This window comes from Lithobates pipiens, unplaced genomic scaffold (genome assembly GCF_037356315.1).
Source record: "Lithobates pipiens isolate NorthernLeopardFrog02 unplaced genomic scaffold, aLitPip1_a1.2 Scaffold_65, whole genome shotgun sequence".
In the NCBI taxonomy this organism is placed as follows: Eukaryota; Metazoa; Chordata; class Amphibia; order Anura; family Ranidae; genus Lithobates; species Lithobates pipiens.
Window position 1 is genome coordinate 1,497,797 of NW_027507887.1, and position 19,349 is coordinate 1,517,145.

The 19,349-nt window shown below is 48.5% G+C and overlaps 1 protein-coding gene across 1 annotated transcript in view; it reads left to right on the top strand.

The window, feature by feature from the left end:
* The first annotated feature begins 1,892 nt into the window (after positions 1 to 1,892).
* LOC143958938 (uroplakin-3b-like) overlaps positions 1,893 to 19,349 on the top strand; it is a 46,924-nt gene continuing 29,467 nt past the window's right edge. The window contains exon 1 of the mRNA XM_077467925.1: positions 1,893 to 1,974. Within this exon, the coding sequence (XP_077324051.1) occupies positions 1,893 to 1,974 (82 nt within the window). The remainder of the gene's footprint in view (positions 1,975 to 19,349) is intronic.

Below are 19,349 nucleotides of genomic sequence, written 5' to 3' on the forward strand. Positions count from 1 at the left end.
GCTTGTATAACAGTGTAAATTTGCTGTCCACTCAAGATAACTCAACACAGCCATTAATGTCTAAACCGCTGGCAACAAAGTGGCATTATTTTGTGTGGCCACCATTATTTTCCAGCACTGCCTTAACCCTCTTGGGCATGGAGTTTACCAGAGCTTCACAGGTTGCCACTAGAGTCCTCTTCCACTTCTCCATGATGATATCACGGAGCTGGTGGATGTTAGAGACCTTATGTTCCTCCACCTTCTGTTTGAGGATGGCCCACAGATGCTCAATAGGTCTGGAGACATGCTTGGCCAGTCCATCACCTTTATCCCCAGCTTCTTTAGCAAGGGAGTGGTCAGCTTGAAGGTGTGTTTATGATCGTTATCATGTTGGAATACTGCCCTGCGGCCCAGTCTCCGAAGGGAGGAGATCATACTCTACTTCAGTATGTCACAGTACATAGTGGCATTTATGGTTCCTTCAATGAACTGTAGCTCCCCAGTGCCAGCAGCACTCATGCAGACCCAGACCATGACACTCCCACCACTATGCTTGACTGTAGGCAAGACACACTTGTCTTTGTACTCCTTACCTGGTTGCCACTGTTTCGTCACATATGACGACCCATCACATTTGGCTACCCGCTGTACCCGCTGGACTGCGCATGCGTAACGCCGCCATATGCATTCCAACACTTTATTAGATTGGATTCTGCTCTTGCGCAGAATCTTGTGGCCACACCCCTGAGTCCAGGTTAGAGCCCCACCATCCAAGTGGACATAGAGTTAGATTATAATTATGCCGAGTGAAGTGAGGCCGTGCCCGAAGCGTGGCGAGCGAAACACGTATACGAGGGGCCCTGTGACAAAGTGGTTTAACAACAGTGTTGGAACGCATATGACGGCATCGCCATGTGCACTCCAGTGGGTAGCAAAATGTTATGTGTAGCCGAATGTGACGTGACACCACCACACACATTTGACACCATCTGAACCAAATAAGTTTATCTTGATCTCATCAGACCACAGGACATGGTTCCCGTAATCCATGTCCTTAGTCGGCTTGTCTTCAGCAAACTGTTGGCGGGTTTTCTTGTGCATCATCTTCCTTCACTGTATACTACACGGTGTATATATATATATATATATATATATATATATATATATATATATATATATATATATATATATTAATGCACTGCCTGTACTGTATATATAGTCTACACTACATTGACTACACTGTATATACTGTATCTCGCAGTGCATTATGGGGTGTTCCGCTGTGCTCAAATTTGCTGCGGAACGCCCCATAATGTTCAACGGGCGAGCACCCGATGTTTGGGTCGAACTTATGTTTGACTTGAACATTGGGACCATCACTAATCCCCAGTAAAGGTAAATTATAAACTCTCCCTACTGGGTACTACAAATGTAAGGATAAATCTAAAACCATATTGTTTACTAGTACAGTAAGGATAAATACTAAACCCTGGTATGTCCTGCCACTATAAAGATTAATCCTAAACCCTGTTGTGTACTACCACAACTAGGGTGTACTACCACCCATGGTACATAAGTAATGCAGCTGTATAGTGCAGATAAGTGATTTTGAAAAGTTAGTATTGAAAGAATCCAGTGATGCTTTGGTGATAGATCATCTTCAGTGAGGCTTGTAGTAAAAGAATAATTACTAGACACTCACAAAGGAAGGCAGGAAAACTACTACAAACATGCCCAGAATGTATTTTTACAAGTTTTTAATTACTCTAGAGTTCCCAGAGGGCAGAGCCTTGACCTTAATATAGGACGGAAAATATTTTTATATGTGCCAGAAAGTTTATATTAACTGGTAACAGGAAGAAAATTTTATGTTTGTGATTAGCTAGGAACATTGCTATATCACAAAGAAGATGCGGTCCTGTGCACCAGTGATGAGGTCCCTGACAATTCTACTTTTTATTTGTGTAACCTCCCTGAATGCACAAAGTACCGGTAAGTGCAATTTTATATTTGTATTTTCATATGTATGTATGTATCTATTTATCTATCTATCTATCTATCTATCTATCTATCTATCTATCTATCTATCTATCTATCTATCTATCTATCTAGTGTATGACACAAATCATATATCCAGTATATAAATTCAGTTCTAATACAGTCAACCTAATATTATTTTGCTGAAGACAATATACTTGTGTTCATCTCTCAAGCTGAAGAAAGTTAAAGACCTCTGGTCTATTATGGGTGCTTTTCTTGAAGCACCCACTTAGCATTGAAGAGTATCATGGGCACAGGGGAAATGAAGGAATCAAGAAATAGATCAGGATTACCGGAAATTTACCATCATGTTGGCATATAATGCAATGATTCCTATACAGACACACACACACGCACACACAGGTTGCAACTCATGTGCCTTACACTTAGGGATTGATTTATTAAAACTGGAGAGTGTATACTTAGACTATGGTGGGGTAAAATAAAAGTTGGGAGCCTGTCACTGTGATCTTTTTAGAAATTTGATATGCTCACTCAACTCTGGAGAAATGTCAGCTTCAGAATAATCAAAATAGGTAAAGGTAGGATAGTAGTATATTGTGGTATCCTCAACCTCTGCCACAGGTTAATTGTGAACTTTTAGGCCCCTTTCACACTACCGTGACTTCAAAGTCGCTTGATTTTGCCACACTTTCGCGACTGCGATTTTGACGAGATCTCAGGGAATGCCTGTGTAACTCACATCAAAGTCAGTCCAAATGTGAAAGGGGCCTTAAAGTGAAATTCCAGGCTAGGTCTAACTAAGCCTAAAAAGTATTCCAACCCCCTTTTAACTTTTATTTTACCTACCCTGTAGAAGGAAGATGCTTGCACTTACCTATTCTCAGGGAGCCCCAGTCTGATCACCAGATCTCCTTAGCGGATGGCTTCAGGGGAGAGTAGGGACAGCCAACAATGAATGCCCATAGTAAGCCTATACGTGACGTCCATCTGTTGTCAGCGATCTCTCCTCTCCCCTGAAGCCATCTGCTGGGGAGATCATTTGACCAGACCGGAGAGCCCTAGGGCCGCGTACACACGGGCGGACTGTTCGCCCAACCTTGTCCGCTGAACAGTGTTTGGGCGGACAGTCCGCCCGTGTGTGGGCTTTCAGCGGACAGTTTCAGCGGACAGTTGGACGGACAAAGTCTTTCGGCAATTCCGAAAAACTGTCCGCTGAAACTGTGTTTGAGCGAACAGTCCGCCCGTGTGTAGGCTACTTTCGAAATGAGCAAACTGTTCCCGCTCGGAAAGTCCGCCCATTTCGAGCGCGTGTACAGGTAGGCGGGGCCCGCGAGGGAGACGTCGCGGGCTCCGCCGCCTGGAATGGGCTTAAAGGGGAACCCCAACGCCGAAAAAAATCGGCGTGGGGGTTCCCCCAAAGTCCACACCAGACCCTTGTCCGAGCACGCTACCCGGCCGGCCAGGAAAGGGGGGCGAGCGAGCTCGCCCCCCCTCCTGAGCCGTACCAGGCCGCGTGCCCTCAACATGGGGGGGTGCCTTGGGGAAGGGGGGGCCGCGCGGCCCCCCCACCCCAAAGCACCTTGTCCCCATGTTGATGAGGACAAGGGCCTCTTCCCGACAACCCTGGCCGTTGGTTGTCGGGGTCTGCGGGCGGGGGGCTTATCGGAATCCGGGAGCCCCCTTTAAGAAGGGGGCCCCCGGATACCGGCCCCCCACCCTATGTGAATGAGTATGGGGTACAATGTACCCCTACCCATTCACCTGTGAAATAAAGTACAAAAAAAAACACAACACAGGGAAAAAATATTTTATTGCACAGCTCCGGGGGTCTTCCGTCTTCGGGGGTCTTCTCGCCGGACTCCTCCGCTATCTGTGTGTAGCTCTTTTACTAGCGGAGGAGCCCGGCTTTCTTCCTCCCCGCCGCCGGCCTCTTCTCCCGACTTCGGGGGTCTTGTCCCCCTCTTCGGTTCTTCTGCCGGGCCACCGCGCCTTCTTGTAGCTCTTTTGCAGGCGGTGGCCCGGTCTTCTGTCGCCGCTGCCTTCCGTTCTTCTGTCGCCGCCTTCGGTTCTTCTGCCGGGCCACCGCGCCTTCTTGTAGCTCTTTTACAGGCGGTGGCCCGGTCTTCTGTCGCCGCTGTCGTCGCCGCCGCCTTCCGTTCTTGTTCTTCTTCTTGTTCTTCTTCTTCTTCTCCTGGAGATGTTGACTCGACGAGCTCTCCGGCCGGAATGCCAGAGCCGCGCTGTGCGGTCACTTATATAGTGACAATGGGGCGGTGTCACATGGTATATGTCACATGGGTTGGTCACATGGGTTGATGTCACATGGGGACTATGACATCGTAAGGGGGCGGGGTCACCATGTGACCAACCCATGTGACATATACCATGTGACACCGCCCCATTGTCACTATATAAGTGGCAGCGGAGCGTGTCCCTGGCATTCCGGCCGGAGAGCTCGTCGAGTCAACATCTCCAGGAGAAGAAGAAGAAGAACAAGAAGAAGAACAAGAACGGAAGGCGGCGGCGACGACAGCGGCGACAGAAGACCGGGCCACCGCCTGTAAAAGAGCTACAAGAAGGCGCGGTGGCCCGGCAGAAGAACCGAAGGCGGCGACAGAAGAACGGAAGGCAGCGGCGACAGAAGACCGGGCCACCGCCTGCAAAAGAGCTACAAGAAGGCGCGGTGGCCCGGCAGAAGAACCGAAGAGGGGGACAAGACCCCCGAAGTCGGGAGAAGAGGCCGGCGGCGGGGAGGAAGAAAGCCGGACTCCTCCGCTAGTAAAAGAGCTACAAGAAGATAGCGGAGGAGTCCGGCGAGAAGACCCCCGAAGACGGAAGACCCCCGGAGCTGTGCAATAAAACATTTTTTCTCGTGTGTTGTGTTTTTTTTTGTACTTTATTTCACAGGTGAATGGGTAGGGGTACATTGTACCCCATACTCATTCACATAGGGTGGGGGGCCGGTATCCGGGGGCCCCCTTCTTAAAGGGGGCTCCCGGATTCCGATAAGCCCCCCGCCCGCAGACCCCGACAACCAACGGCCAGGGTTGTCGGGAAGAGGCCCTTGTCCTCATCAACATGGGGACAAGGTGCTTTGGGGTGGGGGGGCCGCGCGGCCCCCCCTTCCCCAAGGCACCCCCCCATGTTGAGGGCACGCGGCCTGGTACGGCTCAGGAGGGGGGGCGAGCTCGCTCGCCCCCCTTTCCTGGCCGGCCGGGTAGCGTGCTCGGACAAGGGTCTGGTGTGGACTTTGGGGGAACCCCCACGCCGATTTTTTTCGGCGTTGGGGTTCCCCTTTAAGCCCATTCCAGGCGGCGGAGCCCGCGACGTCTCCTTCGCGGGCCCCGCCTACCTGCACACACGCTCGAAATGGGCGGATTTGCCTCCTCCTTACGTGGGCGAGTCCGTTCATTTCAAAAGTTGAGCGAACTGTTTGGCAAACAGTTCGCTGAAACAGTCCGCTCGTGTGTGGGCAAGTCCGCTCATGCAAATTTTGAGCGGACTGTTTGCCGAAACTGTTTGACGAACAAGGTTGGGCAAACAGTCCGCGCGTGTGTACGCGGCCTAGGAATTGGTAAGAATAAGGATCTTTTTTCTACAGAGTAGTTAGAATACAACGGTAGGTGTTATAAGGTGTTTGGGAGCCATTTTAAGCTTAGTTAGGTCTGGACTGCACTTCTACTTTAAGCCTAGCCCAGAAATTTGTAAATATGGACCTTTAAGAACAGCCAAGTAGAGAGTAGAGCAGTCACTGTCTGTAGGTAAAGGTCAAATGGATATTCCTCTTTTGCTAAATAAATACTAGGTTCTTGATTCAATGAGAACAGTCACAGGTATCTTTATGATGGAGCAGTGAGAACTCTATGTAATGTACACCGGCAGCAGCTTATGTCCAGCTGGTCACTCTGCAGAACAGAAGCCTTCCCCTAAGGGAGGGCCATTTCCCCCCAAGCTGCTGTGTCTTGGAAAAACTGAAAATCAGAATTGACCCATGCAGTTAGCAGAGAGAGGAGAGATCAGAGAGGAACCAGACTAGGATCTTTGGATGCAGGTTACTACACACTCCAGAGAGATGCGCTTTGTTCGTTTTCCATGTCTGAGGTTTACAACCACCTCAAGGCAAGCTTCCATACTTTAAAACAGGGGTATCCAAAATTTCTAAACAAAAGGCCAGTTTACTGTCCTTCAGACTTCAGGGGGGCTGAACTGTGGCCTTTGGGAGTAGAAATTGTCTTGGCGGTAGTGGGAGAAGACAATGTATCTTTGGTATCAGTTGGAGGACTAGTGCCCCATCGTTGGTGTTGGTGGGAGGACTAGTGCCCAGTTGTTGGTGTCAGTGGGAGGAATAGTGCCCCATTATTGGTATCAGTGGGACGAATAGTGTCCCATCATTGGTGTCATTGAGAGGAATAGTGCCCCATCATTGGTGTCAGTGAAAGGAATAGTTACCCAACATTGATGTCAGTGAGAGGAATTGTTCCCCATCATTGGTGTCATTGAGAGTAATAGTGCCCCATCATTGGTGTCAGTGAGAGGAATAGTGCTCAATTATTGGTATCAGTGGGAGAAATAGTGTCCCATCATTGGTGTCAGTGAAAGGAATAGTTACCCAACATTGATGTCAGTGAGAGGAATTGTTCCCCATCATTGGTGTCATTGAGAGTAATAGTGCCCCATCATTGGTGTCAGTGAGAGGAATAGTGCTCAATTATTGGTATCAGTGGGAGAAATAGTGTCCCATCATTGGTGTCAGTGGAAGGAATAGTAGGAAATAATGCTCCATTATTGGTATCTGTAGGAGGAATAGTGCTCCAATATTGGTGTCAGTAGGAGGAATAGTGCTCCATCATTGGTATCTGTGGGAGGAATAGTGCTCCATTATTGGTGTCAGTGGGTGAAAGAGTGACCCATCATTGGTATCAGAGAGAAGATCAGTGGCCCACCATTGGTATCAATGGGAGAAATAGTGACCCACCATTGGTATCAGTGGGAGGATTGGTGACGCATCATTGGTATCAGTGGGAGGATTAGTGACATACCATTGGTATCAATGGGATGAATAGCTCCCCATTATTGGTATCAGTTTGAGGAATAGTGCCACATCATTGATGTCAATGGGACAAATAGTGCTTCATGGTTCATGTCAGTAGCAAGAAGCATGCCCCATTGTAGGTGCCAGTGGTTGAAATAGTGTCTTGTATCATTGGAAGGAAAGGTTACTCAAGGGCCGGATAAAGACAAGCAAAGGGCCACATCTGACCCCTGCAGTTTGGAGACCACTGATTTAAAGCAATCAAATATAGATTAATTAATTTTATATTTATTAACTCAAAGTGGGCAGTACAAATATGCAACATTTACTGAGATCGTGATACACATTTATCTATGTTTAGAGACTAAACATGGATATTAGAACTGTTATGGTCCAGAGAGACAATAACTATGAAAGGGTTTGTTATCCCATCCATCTAAAACTATGCCAGCCCCTCTATTAGAAGCTGGCATAGCACGCAATGTCAGTAGTTTTAAACAACGAGCAGTGTAAACACCTAATTTGAGCTGTCTTCAGGCCAGTCACAGCATTCATGGCCGCTTTACAAATCTGATGGAATGCTTCTGTGGGAGGGGTCGTGATCTCCCTCTAACGTCAGATGGGGAGGCTGCTTGTCTCCTCCGCAGAAGCCATGTATCGTAGCTTTAAAGCAGCTGCAAGTCACGTGACTAGCCTGAAGACAGCTCAAATTAAGTATTTACACTGCTCCTTTTGAAAACTAGTGATATATGGGGTTGATTTACTAAAGGCAAATGCACTCTGCACTACAAGTGCACTAAAAGTGCACTTGTAAGTGCAGTCACTGTAGATCGCTGTAGATCTGAGGGGAAGCTCTGCTGATGTTATCATCCAATCGTGTGCAAGCAAAAATGCTGTTTTTTATTTTCCTTGCATGTCCTCCTCAGATCTACAGCGACTGCACTTCCAAGTGCACTTGTAGTGCAAAGTGGAGTTGATTTTAGTAAATAAACCCCATAGTGTGCTATGCCAGCCTCTAATAGAGAGGCCAGCAGTGAATTATTTTACAAGAATAGCGGCGGGGGCGGGGCCGGGGCCAGCCGGACACAGACACAGAGGGGGATGACAGGCAGGAAGGAGGGGGGGAGAGAGGAGAGCAGAGCAGGGCAGCCTATCATGGAGGGAGGCACTTTGACCATGGGGATCAGGGCGGAGCAGCCCTGATTTTTGTAGCATGGGTGGCTGCCTCAACACAACCAAATGTGAGCCAGGGGAAAAAAACACCCCTTATTCTGCCCCTTAATTGCACATTTCAAGCTATTCTAAATAATTTAAGTTGCCTATAGTGCCCTATGTATAAAACTGTCCCAGAGAAAAAACTTGGAAACTAAGAAATGTTAAAAAATTATGTTTTATAACTGATAGTGGGGGTTTCCCAAATTTGAGTGTAAAAGTGGAAATACCCATAAAGGTTTATGTAAATCCTAACAATGAGCTCTCTCTTGATCTGTCAAATATGCCTGCCAGGGTCCAGATCCAAACCTACACCCTCTGCAGTGTCTGGCTGTGGCTTTTCTCGCTGTGCCACCTGAGATGCTGGACAGCTCATTCTCTGATCCTTTGGACAATCTTGCCTTGTCTCTTGTTTCTGGTGAACCTTGAACGCTTTGCTTATTCGATAAACTTCCTGAGTTACAGTAAGCCATGTCTCAGTACTTCCTGTTTGTTAGATTATTGTACTCTCTTTCATTACCAACCTTTGGATTGTTCCTTGACTATGCTTCTGCTAGATCCCAACCTGCAACCACTTGTTACTGACCTTTGGCTTGTTTATTGACTAAGCTTCTGCTTATCCCTACCTGCTGTATCTGCTACTGGACCCCAACTTGCACACTGTCATGGTTTTGCAATAGTGTTTGTCTGCTTACCTGTATCCATGTGTTCATCTCTAGAGACCAGCCGACCCTCACCTGACTGCTTTTGTAATCCATCCTCTGGCATGACTTCACCCTAGCTCCTATCAGAGAACTCTATATTAACCTGTGCACTGCAGACCAACCCTGCTGATCAACCTTTGTGTGTTTGCTTCCTGTTACCTGCCGTGTGCTCCTCTGTTGTTCCGTTACCGACTTTGGCGTGTCCTTGACTATCCCTGTTTGCCTGTGATCCTGACCTTTTGGCGTGTCCTTTACTATTCCTGTCTGCTTGTGGCTCCGACCTTGGCTTTGTCCCTCACTATCCCTATCCTCCTGTTGCCTACTGTGGGTGTGAGCTGGGGGACCCTGGGGGTCGCGACCTGGAGCCAGTTGCAGCCAAGTCCATCCTCACCACTAGAGGCGCTGGTGAACACCTGCTGCCTCTTAGAGTCCGCGCCCCAGGGAATCTTATGCTCTAACCCCAGTGGGATCTGTCTCCCGTCTGCAGCGGTCAGCCGTAGGGTCCACAACCTTGCGGTGCACTCCTGATCCCTATGGTGTGCATCTGTCACCTCGCCTCAAGGTGACCTGTCACACACCTCCTGGTGGGGTGATCCTGAGGACTGGGACCTAGTACTAAGATTCCACAAAAACCATCTCTACCATCAGGAGTTCTGGTGAACACCGGTTAGTGCTTAGACCCCACACCTCAGGTAAGCCCACGTTATCTACTACACATGCTTGTGTACTTTTCTTGCTGGTCAGTGAGAGCCTCTCCACTGCTATAGCTACTGGTCTCCGAGCCTGACTTGTAATGGCAATACTATTTTAAGCACTATGTTATATCTATTTAATAAGTGCAAAAAATACCTGTTGACCTCTTGATAAGAATTTCATAACTGTCCTGTGTCCTGTTCTGACTTCCTGTGTTTTATAGCTTTCTCCATTCTTATCCTTAGCCTTTATGCCAAAGCAGGGGGAGGGAAGGAGGGATTTAGGTTTTACAGAGCACTGGGCTGTCTTTTCATTGGGGTGCAACCTATATGCTAAAGATGGTTTGCACCTAAATGGAAAGGGGTCTACTGTGCTGGGGGAGAGGTTTATGGGAAGGCCGGAGGTGTATTTAAACTAGGATTGTGGGGGGAGGGTGAATTACAGTATGATGGGACAGACAGGTCAGACAGGGATCTGCCCCTATTGATGGGTGGAATGGGGAAAGATGGGGGGAGGGCTATGGCAGATGATATGAAGGTTCCAATGTTACAAACAACCACCGGAAATTGTACTATTTGTACTAAAATAAAAAATATGCAACATACATTTGCAAAATGTGTCAATGAATTAAAGTGTTTGTTCTCCAATGCCAGAAGTCGGCCAAACAAAATGAGTGAGTTGGAACTCTGGTGCACAAAGAGAACTATGATCTAATTAGTATTGCTGAATCTTGGCTTTATTCCCCTCATGACTGGGCTATTAATATTCCTGGCTATGCTCTCTTTCAGGAAAGACAGGTTAAAGCGGGGGGGGGGGGGGGTGTATGTCTCTATGTGAGAAGTGGTCTCAAAGTGAGTGTGAAAGAGGACCTAGTTGATGGAGAGTGTGATGAGTCTGAAGCATAATGGGTGGGACTGTACATGGGTGTGCCTACTACAAAGGTTATCATTGGAGTTTGTTATAGACCTCCCAGTTTTAATGAGAAGGTGGAGACTCAGCTCCTAGCACAGATGGAAAGGGATGCAAAGGCTGAAATAGTGATAATAATGCGGGATTTTAACTACCCGGAAATTGACTGGAGTAATGGCACTGCTGGGACAGTTAAAGGGCAAAAATTTATAAACCTATTACAAGACAATTTTATGGTCCAGTTTATTGAGGCCCCAACTAGGAATGACACTCTGCTAGACCTGGTAATCTCAAGCTATGCAGAGCTTATTACCAATATTCATATAAAATAACATCTGGGTAGTAGTAACCATAAGATGATTGTATTTAATGTTAGTCGTAAGCAACAAACACATACGGGAAAGTTAAAAACACTTAACATTAAGAGAGCAAGGGCTGCTCTCCAAGCCTTAGACTGGGAGGGAAAATTGGCATCAATGGACACAGAACAGAAATGGGAATTCTTCAAAAAGACTGTATGCAAACTCACTGCAAAGTAAATTCCCATGGGCAATAAGTTTAACCACTTGCCGCTCGCCATATAGCAAAATGACAGCGGCAAAGCGGCTTCAATATCCTGACCGGACGTCATATGGTGTCCAGCAGGATAACAGCCGCCGGTGCACCAAGGCCAATCGGTGGTATGGTTTGCCAGTCTGACACACTGCAACACCGATCTAGGTAAAGAGGCTCTGACGGAGACTCTTTACCATGTGATCAGCTGTGGACCACCAGGGACGCCACTAGGGCCACCAGGGATGTCACCACCAGTTATGCCACCCTAGACCACCAAGGATGCCAATCAGTGCCCACAATGAATGCCAATCGGTGCCCACAATGGATGCCAATCAGTGCCCACAATGGGCATCACTGATTGGCAGGCATTATTGTTTGGCACTGATTGGCATCTATCTTTACCATCAATTACTGTACATCAGTGCCACCTATCAGTGCCCATCCATGCCCATCTGTGCCACCTATCAGTGCCCATCTGTGTCGCCTATCAGTGCCCATCAGTGCCACCTATGTGTACCCATCAGTGCTGCATATCAGTGCCACCTATCAGTGCCCCCATCAGTGCCGCTGTCACGTACCTGGTAGGCGAGCCCAGAATGCAGGGGGCGGCCTCTCGTAACCCCTGGCTCGAGAACCCCTGAGGGTGATAACAGGGGTTCAAAAATTCAGAGGGCACAAGTGCCTAGCAGGTGTAAGGCAGATCCGGATCGTCAGCAGCAACACAGGCAGCAGATAAGAACGGCTGGTGACAGTTGGCAGGTGGCAGCAGGCACAGGCAGATGGACTGGAATAGCAGAAGATCGTCAGCAGGTGACAGCAGGCTCAGGCAGTCAAGGCTGGAACAGCAGGAGGTCGTCAGCAGGTGACAGCAGGCACAGGCAGATGGACTGGAATAGCAGAAGATTGTCAGCAGGTGACAGCAGGCTCTGGCAGTCAAGGCTGGAACAGCAGGAGGTCGTCAGCAGGTGACAGCAGGTATTTGGATCTCCGATCGGATCAGCAGGAGGTAACAGCAGAGTTGGGTACAGGCCAGGTCGGTAACAGGCAGACAGCAACGGTACAAGGGAAGAGGCAGAGACGTAGTCAGACAGGCAAGGAGTCGGAGGCAGGCAGCAAACGAACGTAGTTAGGAACAGGCCGGGTAACAGGAATCAAGGCAACAGATAGCAGGTAACAGTATCTTCGGACACGCTGTAGACTGGACAGCAAGAGGGAAGCCGAGGCAGAGTCCTTAAGTAGCCTTTAGGGCGCCAAAGCGGTCGCACGACGAGTCTGCGTGCCCCCGCGAGTAGTCGTGCGTCCGTTCGTGACCTCGCCCACCCGCGTGCGCTCGTTCGCAACATCGCGCACCCGCGTGCGCCTGATCGTACCAGCGCGCACCCACGTGCGTCCGCTCGCGTTAACACGTGCCAAAGGGTAACGACAGGTTCTCAGCAACGGGCCCCTGCGAGCAGACCTCCCATGTGCGATCGGATCGCCAGGACGGTCATGACAGCCACATATTAGTGCCCATCATCAGTGTCCATCAGTGCCACCTCATTGGTGCCCGTCAGTGCAGCCCCATCAGTGCCCAACAGTGACGGAGAAAACACTTATTTACAAGGTTTTGTAACAGAAACAAAAAACATATTTTTTTCAAAATTTTCGGTCTTTTTTTATTTGTTTAGCAGAAAATAAAAAGGTGATCAAATACCACCAAAAGAAAGCTCTATTTGTGGAAACAAAATTATAAAAATAAAAATGTGTCATTCAAAGTGTGACAGTGCTGAAAGCTGAAAATTGGTCTGGGCAGGAAGGTGTATAAGTGCTTTGTATTGGAGTGGTTAAAAGGCTAAAAATAAAACTTATATGGCTCACAGACAAAGTTAAAATGGCTATAAATAATAAGAAAATAACTTTTTTAAAACTATGAAAATGAAGGAACACTATCACCGTTTAAATGTTACAAAGAATATAATAGAATATGTAAAAAGGAAATCAAGGATCCAAAAATTCAAAACAAACAGCAGATTGCAAAAGATAGTAGGACAAACCCCAAAACATTCTTCAAATATATTAATAGTAAAAAGGTCAGTTTTCAACCAAAACACTGCGCTATTCTTATATATATATATATATATATATATATATATATATATATATATATATATATATATAAAAAATATGAAAACAGCTGCTAACACACCACCAGGGTATAAAGTGTGACGTGATAAATGTTATATAAAAGTGTAGCGCTTCAAAGATATGGCGTATTTTCTGCCAACCTTTTAGAAATATATATGCATTCAGTAAATATTCCCAGTGTGAAATAGTGCACACAACATACAAAATCACATGTAAATATTACTTGCTATATATGGATATGTAGCTATAAATTTATTCTATAAAGAAAAGAAAACAAAAGAATAGATCAAAAAATGAGAAAATCCAGACATGGAAATAGCAAAGTCTCTTATATATGATGTCCGTGTATAATCCACAAATGTGTAGAAAAGATCATACACCTCCTTCATAAAAAATCGTGCAGTCACCACGTGATGTTCCCTTCACAAGCGAAATGGACGCTTACCGGATTTAGTGGATCCACTCAAATTTATATTTGGAGGATCACATAGGCTCATATATATATGCAGACTCCTTCAACAGTGCATTTTCCAGAGGGATTTCAAATATGGTTACTCCATTCATATATTAAGAGGTGACTTATCTCCAGCCATTAGGGATGAGCTTCGTGTTCGAGTCGAACATACGTTCGACTCGAACATCGGCTGTTCGTCCGTTCGGCGAAGTCCGAACATTTTGGTCCGGTCGCGCCAAATTCGTGTGTCGCTCACGGCCCACAATGCACTCCGATGGCGCAGTGCATTGCTGGCTCATGATTGGCCAAGCATGCACTGTGACCCCGCATGCTTGTCCAATCGCAGCGCCAGCAGCGAGGAGAGCCATGATTGGCCACAGGCAGGATGCCTGTGGCCAATCATAGCTCAGGCAGTGTAGTGCACGCCCCACACTATATAAGGCCGCCAGCGCGGCGGCCTTGTGTAGTGTGTTGGCGTCTGAAGCAGTGGGTGTTCTGTGTACCTTCAACACAGTACACACCGATCGTTTTCTGCCGATTTTCGATCTTGCTGTTGTGTAGTGGTTATTGTCTGCGTGCCCTGACCGCAGTATACACCGCTATATTTACCTCACCTATATAGCTAGTGATCTATCTTTTATAATAGAGCATGCAGTCAGTAGTGTTAGGAGATAGTGCGTGCTGTCTGCGTGCTCTGTACCCAGTACATACCGCTATATCCACCTACATAGCTGTTCTCTATTTGAGCCCACTTGCCATCTGCAGGAGTTATTGGAAGTTGTGTGTGCCTCCAGCACAGCACAGTATACATCTGTATATACCCCTTTATCTCTGGTGTTCTATAATAAAGGCATCTGCAGGAGTTAGTGGGTGTTCTGTGTACCTTCAACACAGTACACACCGATCGTTTTCGGACGATTTTCGATCTTGCTGTTGTGTAGTGGTTGTTGTCTGCGTGCCCTGACCGCAGTATACACCGCTATATTCACCTCACCTATATAGCTAGTGAGCTATCTTTTATAATAGAGCTTGCAGTCAGTAGTGTTAGGAGCTAGTGCGTGCTTACTGCGTGCTCTGTACCCAGTACATACCGCTATATCCACCTACATAGCTCTTCTCTATTTGAGACCACTTGCCATCTGCAGGAGTTATTGGAAGTTGTGTGTGCCTCCAGCACAGCACAGTATACATCTGTATATACCCCTTTATCTCTGGTGTTCTATAATAAAGGCATCTGCAGGAGTTAGTGGGTGTTGTGTGCCTCTAGCACAATATACACTACCCAACTGCTTTTTTACCCAACTTCCTTCAGGCCATTACCATGTCTGGAAGGCCAGCAAGGAGAGGCAGACAGGCGCGAGCCGATAAAAGAGGGCAAGCAGGCTCTGTGTCTAGAGACAACAGTGCTGGTCGTGGACGCGGTGCATTGTCATCAGCACGTGGCCATGGGACACGCTTGTCCTTCTTTTCGGCAGCTGGACATGTTGAGCCGCAACATGCCAACGACTTGGTAGAGTGGATGACCAAGCCCTCTTCATCCTCCTCATCCTCTCTCACCCAGGCTCAGGGTACTAGCAAAGCAGCTGCCAATGCATCGTCTTCCCTCCTCTCAATGTCATCATCAGTGACTCCTTCCCTAGACCCACCACGTCCTCCTGAGGAGTCTCCTGAACTCTTTGAGCACAGTGTTGGGTACATGCTCCAGGAGGATGCCCAGTGTTTTGTGGGCTCTGATGATGACACTCAGCTAAAGGAAGGCAGTAGCGTGAGCGCAGAGAGAGGGGATGCTCAAGAAGGACAGCAATGTTCCACAAGCTGCAGCATACTGCCAGGTTTGCTACAGCGATGAAGAGGGAGGGGATGATGAGGGCACTGACTCCACGTGGGTGCCTGGAAGGAGAGAGGAGGAGGACTAGGAGGAGGAGGCACATGTCCAACGAGGCAGGATGCCCTCCGGGGGCCAGCTTAGGGGCAGCACACCGACTGAATCACACCGCAGAGCTCCGCCTGTGCAGAGCGCTGCCTCTGCGCGTTATTCTAAAAGTTCTTTGGTGTGGGCCTTTTTTGAGACTTTTGAGTGCATCAGATCGCACCGCTGCTATTTGCAACATATGTCTCAAGCGTATCTCACGTGGCCAAAACATCAGCCGCTTGGGCACCACATGCTTGACCAGACATATGTTGACCTGCCATGCAGCTCGTTGGCAAGCGTACCTCAAAGACCCACACCAAAGAACAAAGCGGACCTCTCCTTGCTCCTCATCAGCTGGCATCTCCAACCCCACTAGACCTTCAGTCCTCTCTGAAACCTGCTCTGAGAGGAATGAAGGTGTAGAATTAGGTGTGTCACAGCCAAGTGCTTCCGGGAACTCTGCTAGCGGTACACCCACGTCCAATTATAGCAGGCAAATGTCCCTGCCCCAGCTGCTGGACCGGCGAAAGAAGTTCACTCCCAGCCATCCACATGCCCAGCGGTTGAATGCTAGCTTGGCTAAATTGCTAGCACTTCAACTGCTGCCTTTTCAGTTGGTAGACTCGGCCCCCTTCCGTGAGTTTGTACAATGTGCGGTTCCTCAGTGGCAGGTCCCCAAACGCCACTTTTTCTCACAGAAGGCGATTCCGGCTCTCTACCGGCATGTGGAAGGCAATTTCCTTGCCTCGCTGGACAGGGCGGTCAGCGGTAAGGTGCATATTACCGCTGACTCATGGTCCAGCAGGCATGGACAGGGACGTTACCTGTCTTTCACGGCCCATTGGGTCACTCTTCTGGCAGCTGGGATGCAGGATAAGGTGCAGTAGTGTTGGAGGTTGTTCCGCCACCACGCCTCCAAAATGCTACTATTGGTTGTGACACACCTCTCTCCTCCACCCCCTCCTCTTCTTCTTCCTCCATGGCCTCTTCCAGGGCTCTGTCCTCAGGACCAGCGGTGCTCCGTAGGCATTCCAGGGGCTACGCAAGTACGCAGGCAAAACGATGCCATGCCGTGCTTGCGCTGGTTTGTTTGGGGGACAGGAGCCACACTGGGGTTGATGTTTTGTCAGCTCTGCAGGGGCAGGCCGAGAGGTGGTTGACGCCACGCCAGCTTAAGCCAGGAATGGTGGTTTGCGACAATGGCACCAACCTCCTCTCCGCCCTCCGACAGGGACAACTGACCCATGTGCCCTGTGTAGCTCACGTCCTTAACCTGGTGGTGCAGCGGTTCTTGGGCAGGTACCCCAGGCTTACAGGATGTCCTGAAGCAGGCCAGGAAAGTCTGTGTGCATTTCTGCCGATCATTTAATGCCTGTGCTCGGCTGGCTGAGCTCCAAAAGGAGTTGAACCTGCCCAAGAACCGCCTTATATGTGACATGCCCACCAGATGGAACTCAACATTGGCCATGCTGCAGCGGCTGCACACGCAGCAGAGGGCCATCAATGAGTGCCTGTGCGACTACGGCACCAGGACAGGGTCAGGGGAGCTTGGTTTTTTCTCACCACGCCAGTGGGGCATGATCAGGGATGCATGCACTGTCCTGTCACCGTTTGAGGAGGCCACAAGGATGGTGAGCAGTGACAGTGCATGCATCAGTGACACTGTACCTCTTGTCCACCTCTTGGAGCATACGCTGCGTGGAATAATGGACAGGGCACTTGAGGCAGAACAGAGGCAGGAAGAGGAGGACTTCCTTGCCTCTCAAGGCCCCCTTTATCCAGACAGTGTTCCTGCTGTGCCACCCATTACACAGGAAGAGGATGAGGAGGAGGAAGAGGAGGAGGAGGATGATTGTGTCAGCATGGAGGTGGAGGCTGGCACTCAGCATCAGCATCAGCAGCAGCAGTCTTGTAGGGATGATTTACAGTCCCAAGAAACACGTGGACTTGTACGTGGCTGGGAGGAGGTAGCTGCGGATCATGTTGTCCTTAGTGACCCAGAGGACTCCGGACCGAATGCCTCAGCTAACCTACGCTGCATGGCCTCCCTGATCCTGCAAAGCCTGCGGAAGGATCCTCGTAGGATCAAGGAGAGGGACCATTACTGGCTGGCCACTCTCCTTGATCCACGGTACAAGGGTAAGGTTGCCGACCTTATCTTGCCATCGCAGAGGGAGCAGAGGATGAGACATCTCCGGGAGGCCTTGCAGAAAGGTCTGTGCAACGCGTTCCCAGAGACTGGGAGGTTACAAACTCCTGGTCTTGGACAACGTGTTGCTGAGGCATCGGTCAGAAGGAGCGGTGGAGAAAGTGGCTGTCTGACTGATGCTTTCAGACAATTTTTTAGTCCGCAGCCCCAAGGTATGATCGGTTCCAGCACCCATCGCCAGCGTCTGATTTACATGGTGCAGGAATACCTAGGGGCAAGGTCAGACTTGGACACCTTTCCCACCGAAAATCCTCTGGCTTACTGGGTCTTGAGGATCGATCACTGGCCAGAGCTTGCACAGTATGCAATTGAGCTACTGGCCTGTCCTGCATCCAGCGTTCTTTCGGAACGCACCTTCAGTGCTGCTGGTGGCTTTGTTACCGATCACAGGGTGCGCCTGTCCACCGAATCAGTTGATCGACTGACCTTCATCAAGATGAATCAGTCTTGGATCACCCACAGCTACCAAGCACCTGAAGCTGATGTAACAGAATAATTTTTTTTGAAATATCACATCCCTTCAAGACTGCCTATGCTGATGCTGAGTGACTGTCCTGTTATGTTGATTGTCTATCCTCTTCCTCCTCCGCTGATATGTTGGAAGAACATTTCTGGTTCTGGTTGATGCCATCAGCCCAATTTTTCTGCCCCTGTTTAACAGGGGCATTTAAGTACAATTTTTGATGCAATGCTTTGCAGCAGGGCTAATTCCTGCAATCAAACGAGTATATGGGAGAGGTTGCAGTGTGGTGGCACCAGCACCAGTGCCTAAGGCCCAATTTTTCTGCCCCTGTTTAACAGGGGCGTTTAATTACAATTTTTGATGCAATGCTTTGCAGCAGGGCTAATTCCTGCAATCAAACAAGAGTATATGGGAGAGGTTGTAGTGTGGTGGCACCAGCACCAGTGCCTAAGGCCCAATTTTTCTGCCCCTGTTTAACAGGGGCGTTTAATTACAATTTTTGATGCAATGCTTTGCAGCAGGGCTAATTCCTGCAATAAAACTAGAGTATATGGCAGAGGTTGCAGTGTGGTGGCACCAGCACCAGTGCCTAAGGCCCAATTTTTCTGCCCCTGTTTAACAGGGGCGTTTAATTACAATTTTTGATGCAATGCTTTGCAGCAGGGCTAATTCCTGCAATAAAACTAGAGTATATGGCAGAGGTTGCAGTGTGGTGGCACCAGCACCAGTGCCTAAGGCCCAATTTTTCTGCCCCTGTTTAACAGGGGCGTTTAATTACAATTTTTGATGCAATGCTTTGCAGCAGGGCTAATTCCTGCAATAAAACTAGAGTATATGGCAGAGGTTGCAGTGTGGTGGCACCAGCACCAGTGCCTAAGGCCCAATTTTTCTGCCCCTGTTTAACAGGGGCGTTCAATTACAATTTTTGATGCAATGCTTTGCAGCAGGGCTAATTCCTGCAATAAAACTAGAGTATATGGCAGAGGTTGCAGTGTGGTGGCACCAGCACCAGTGCCTAAGGCCCAATTTTTCTGCCCCTGTTTAACAGGGGCGTTTAATTACAATTTTTGATGCAATGCTTTGCAGCAGGGCTAAT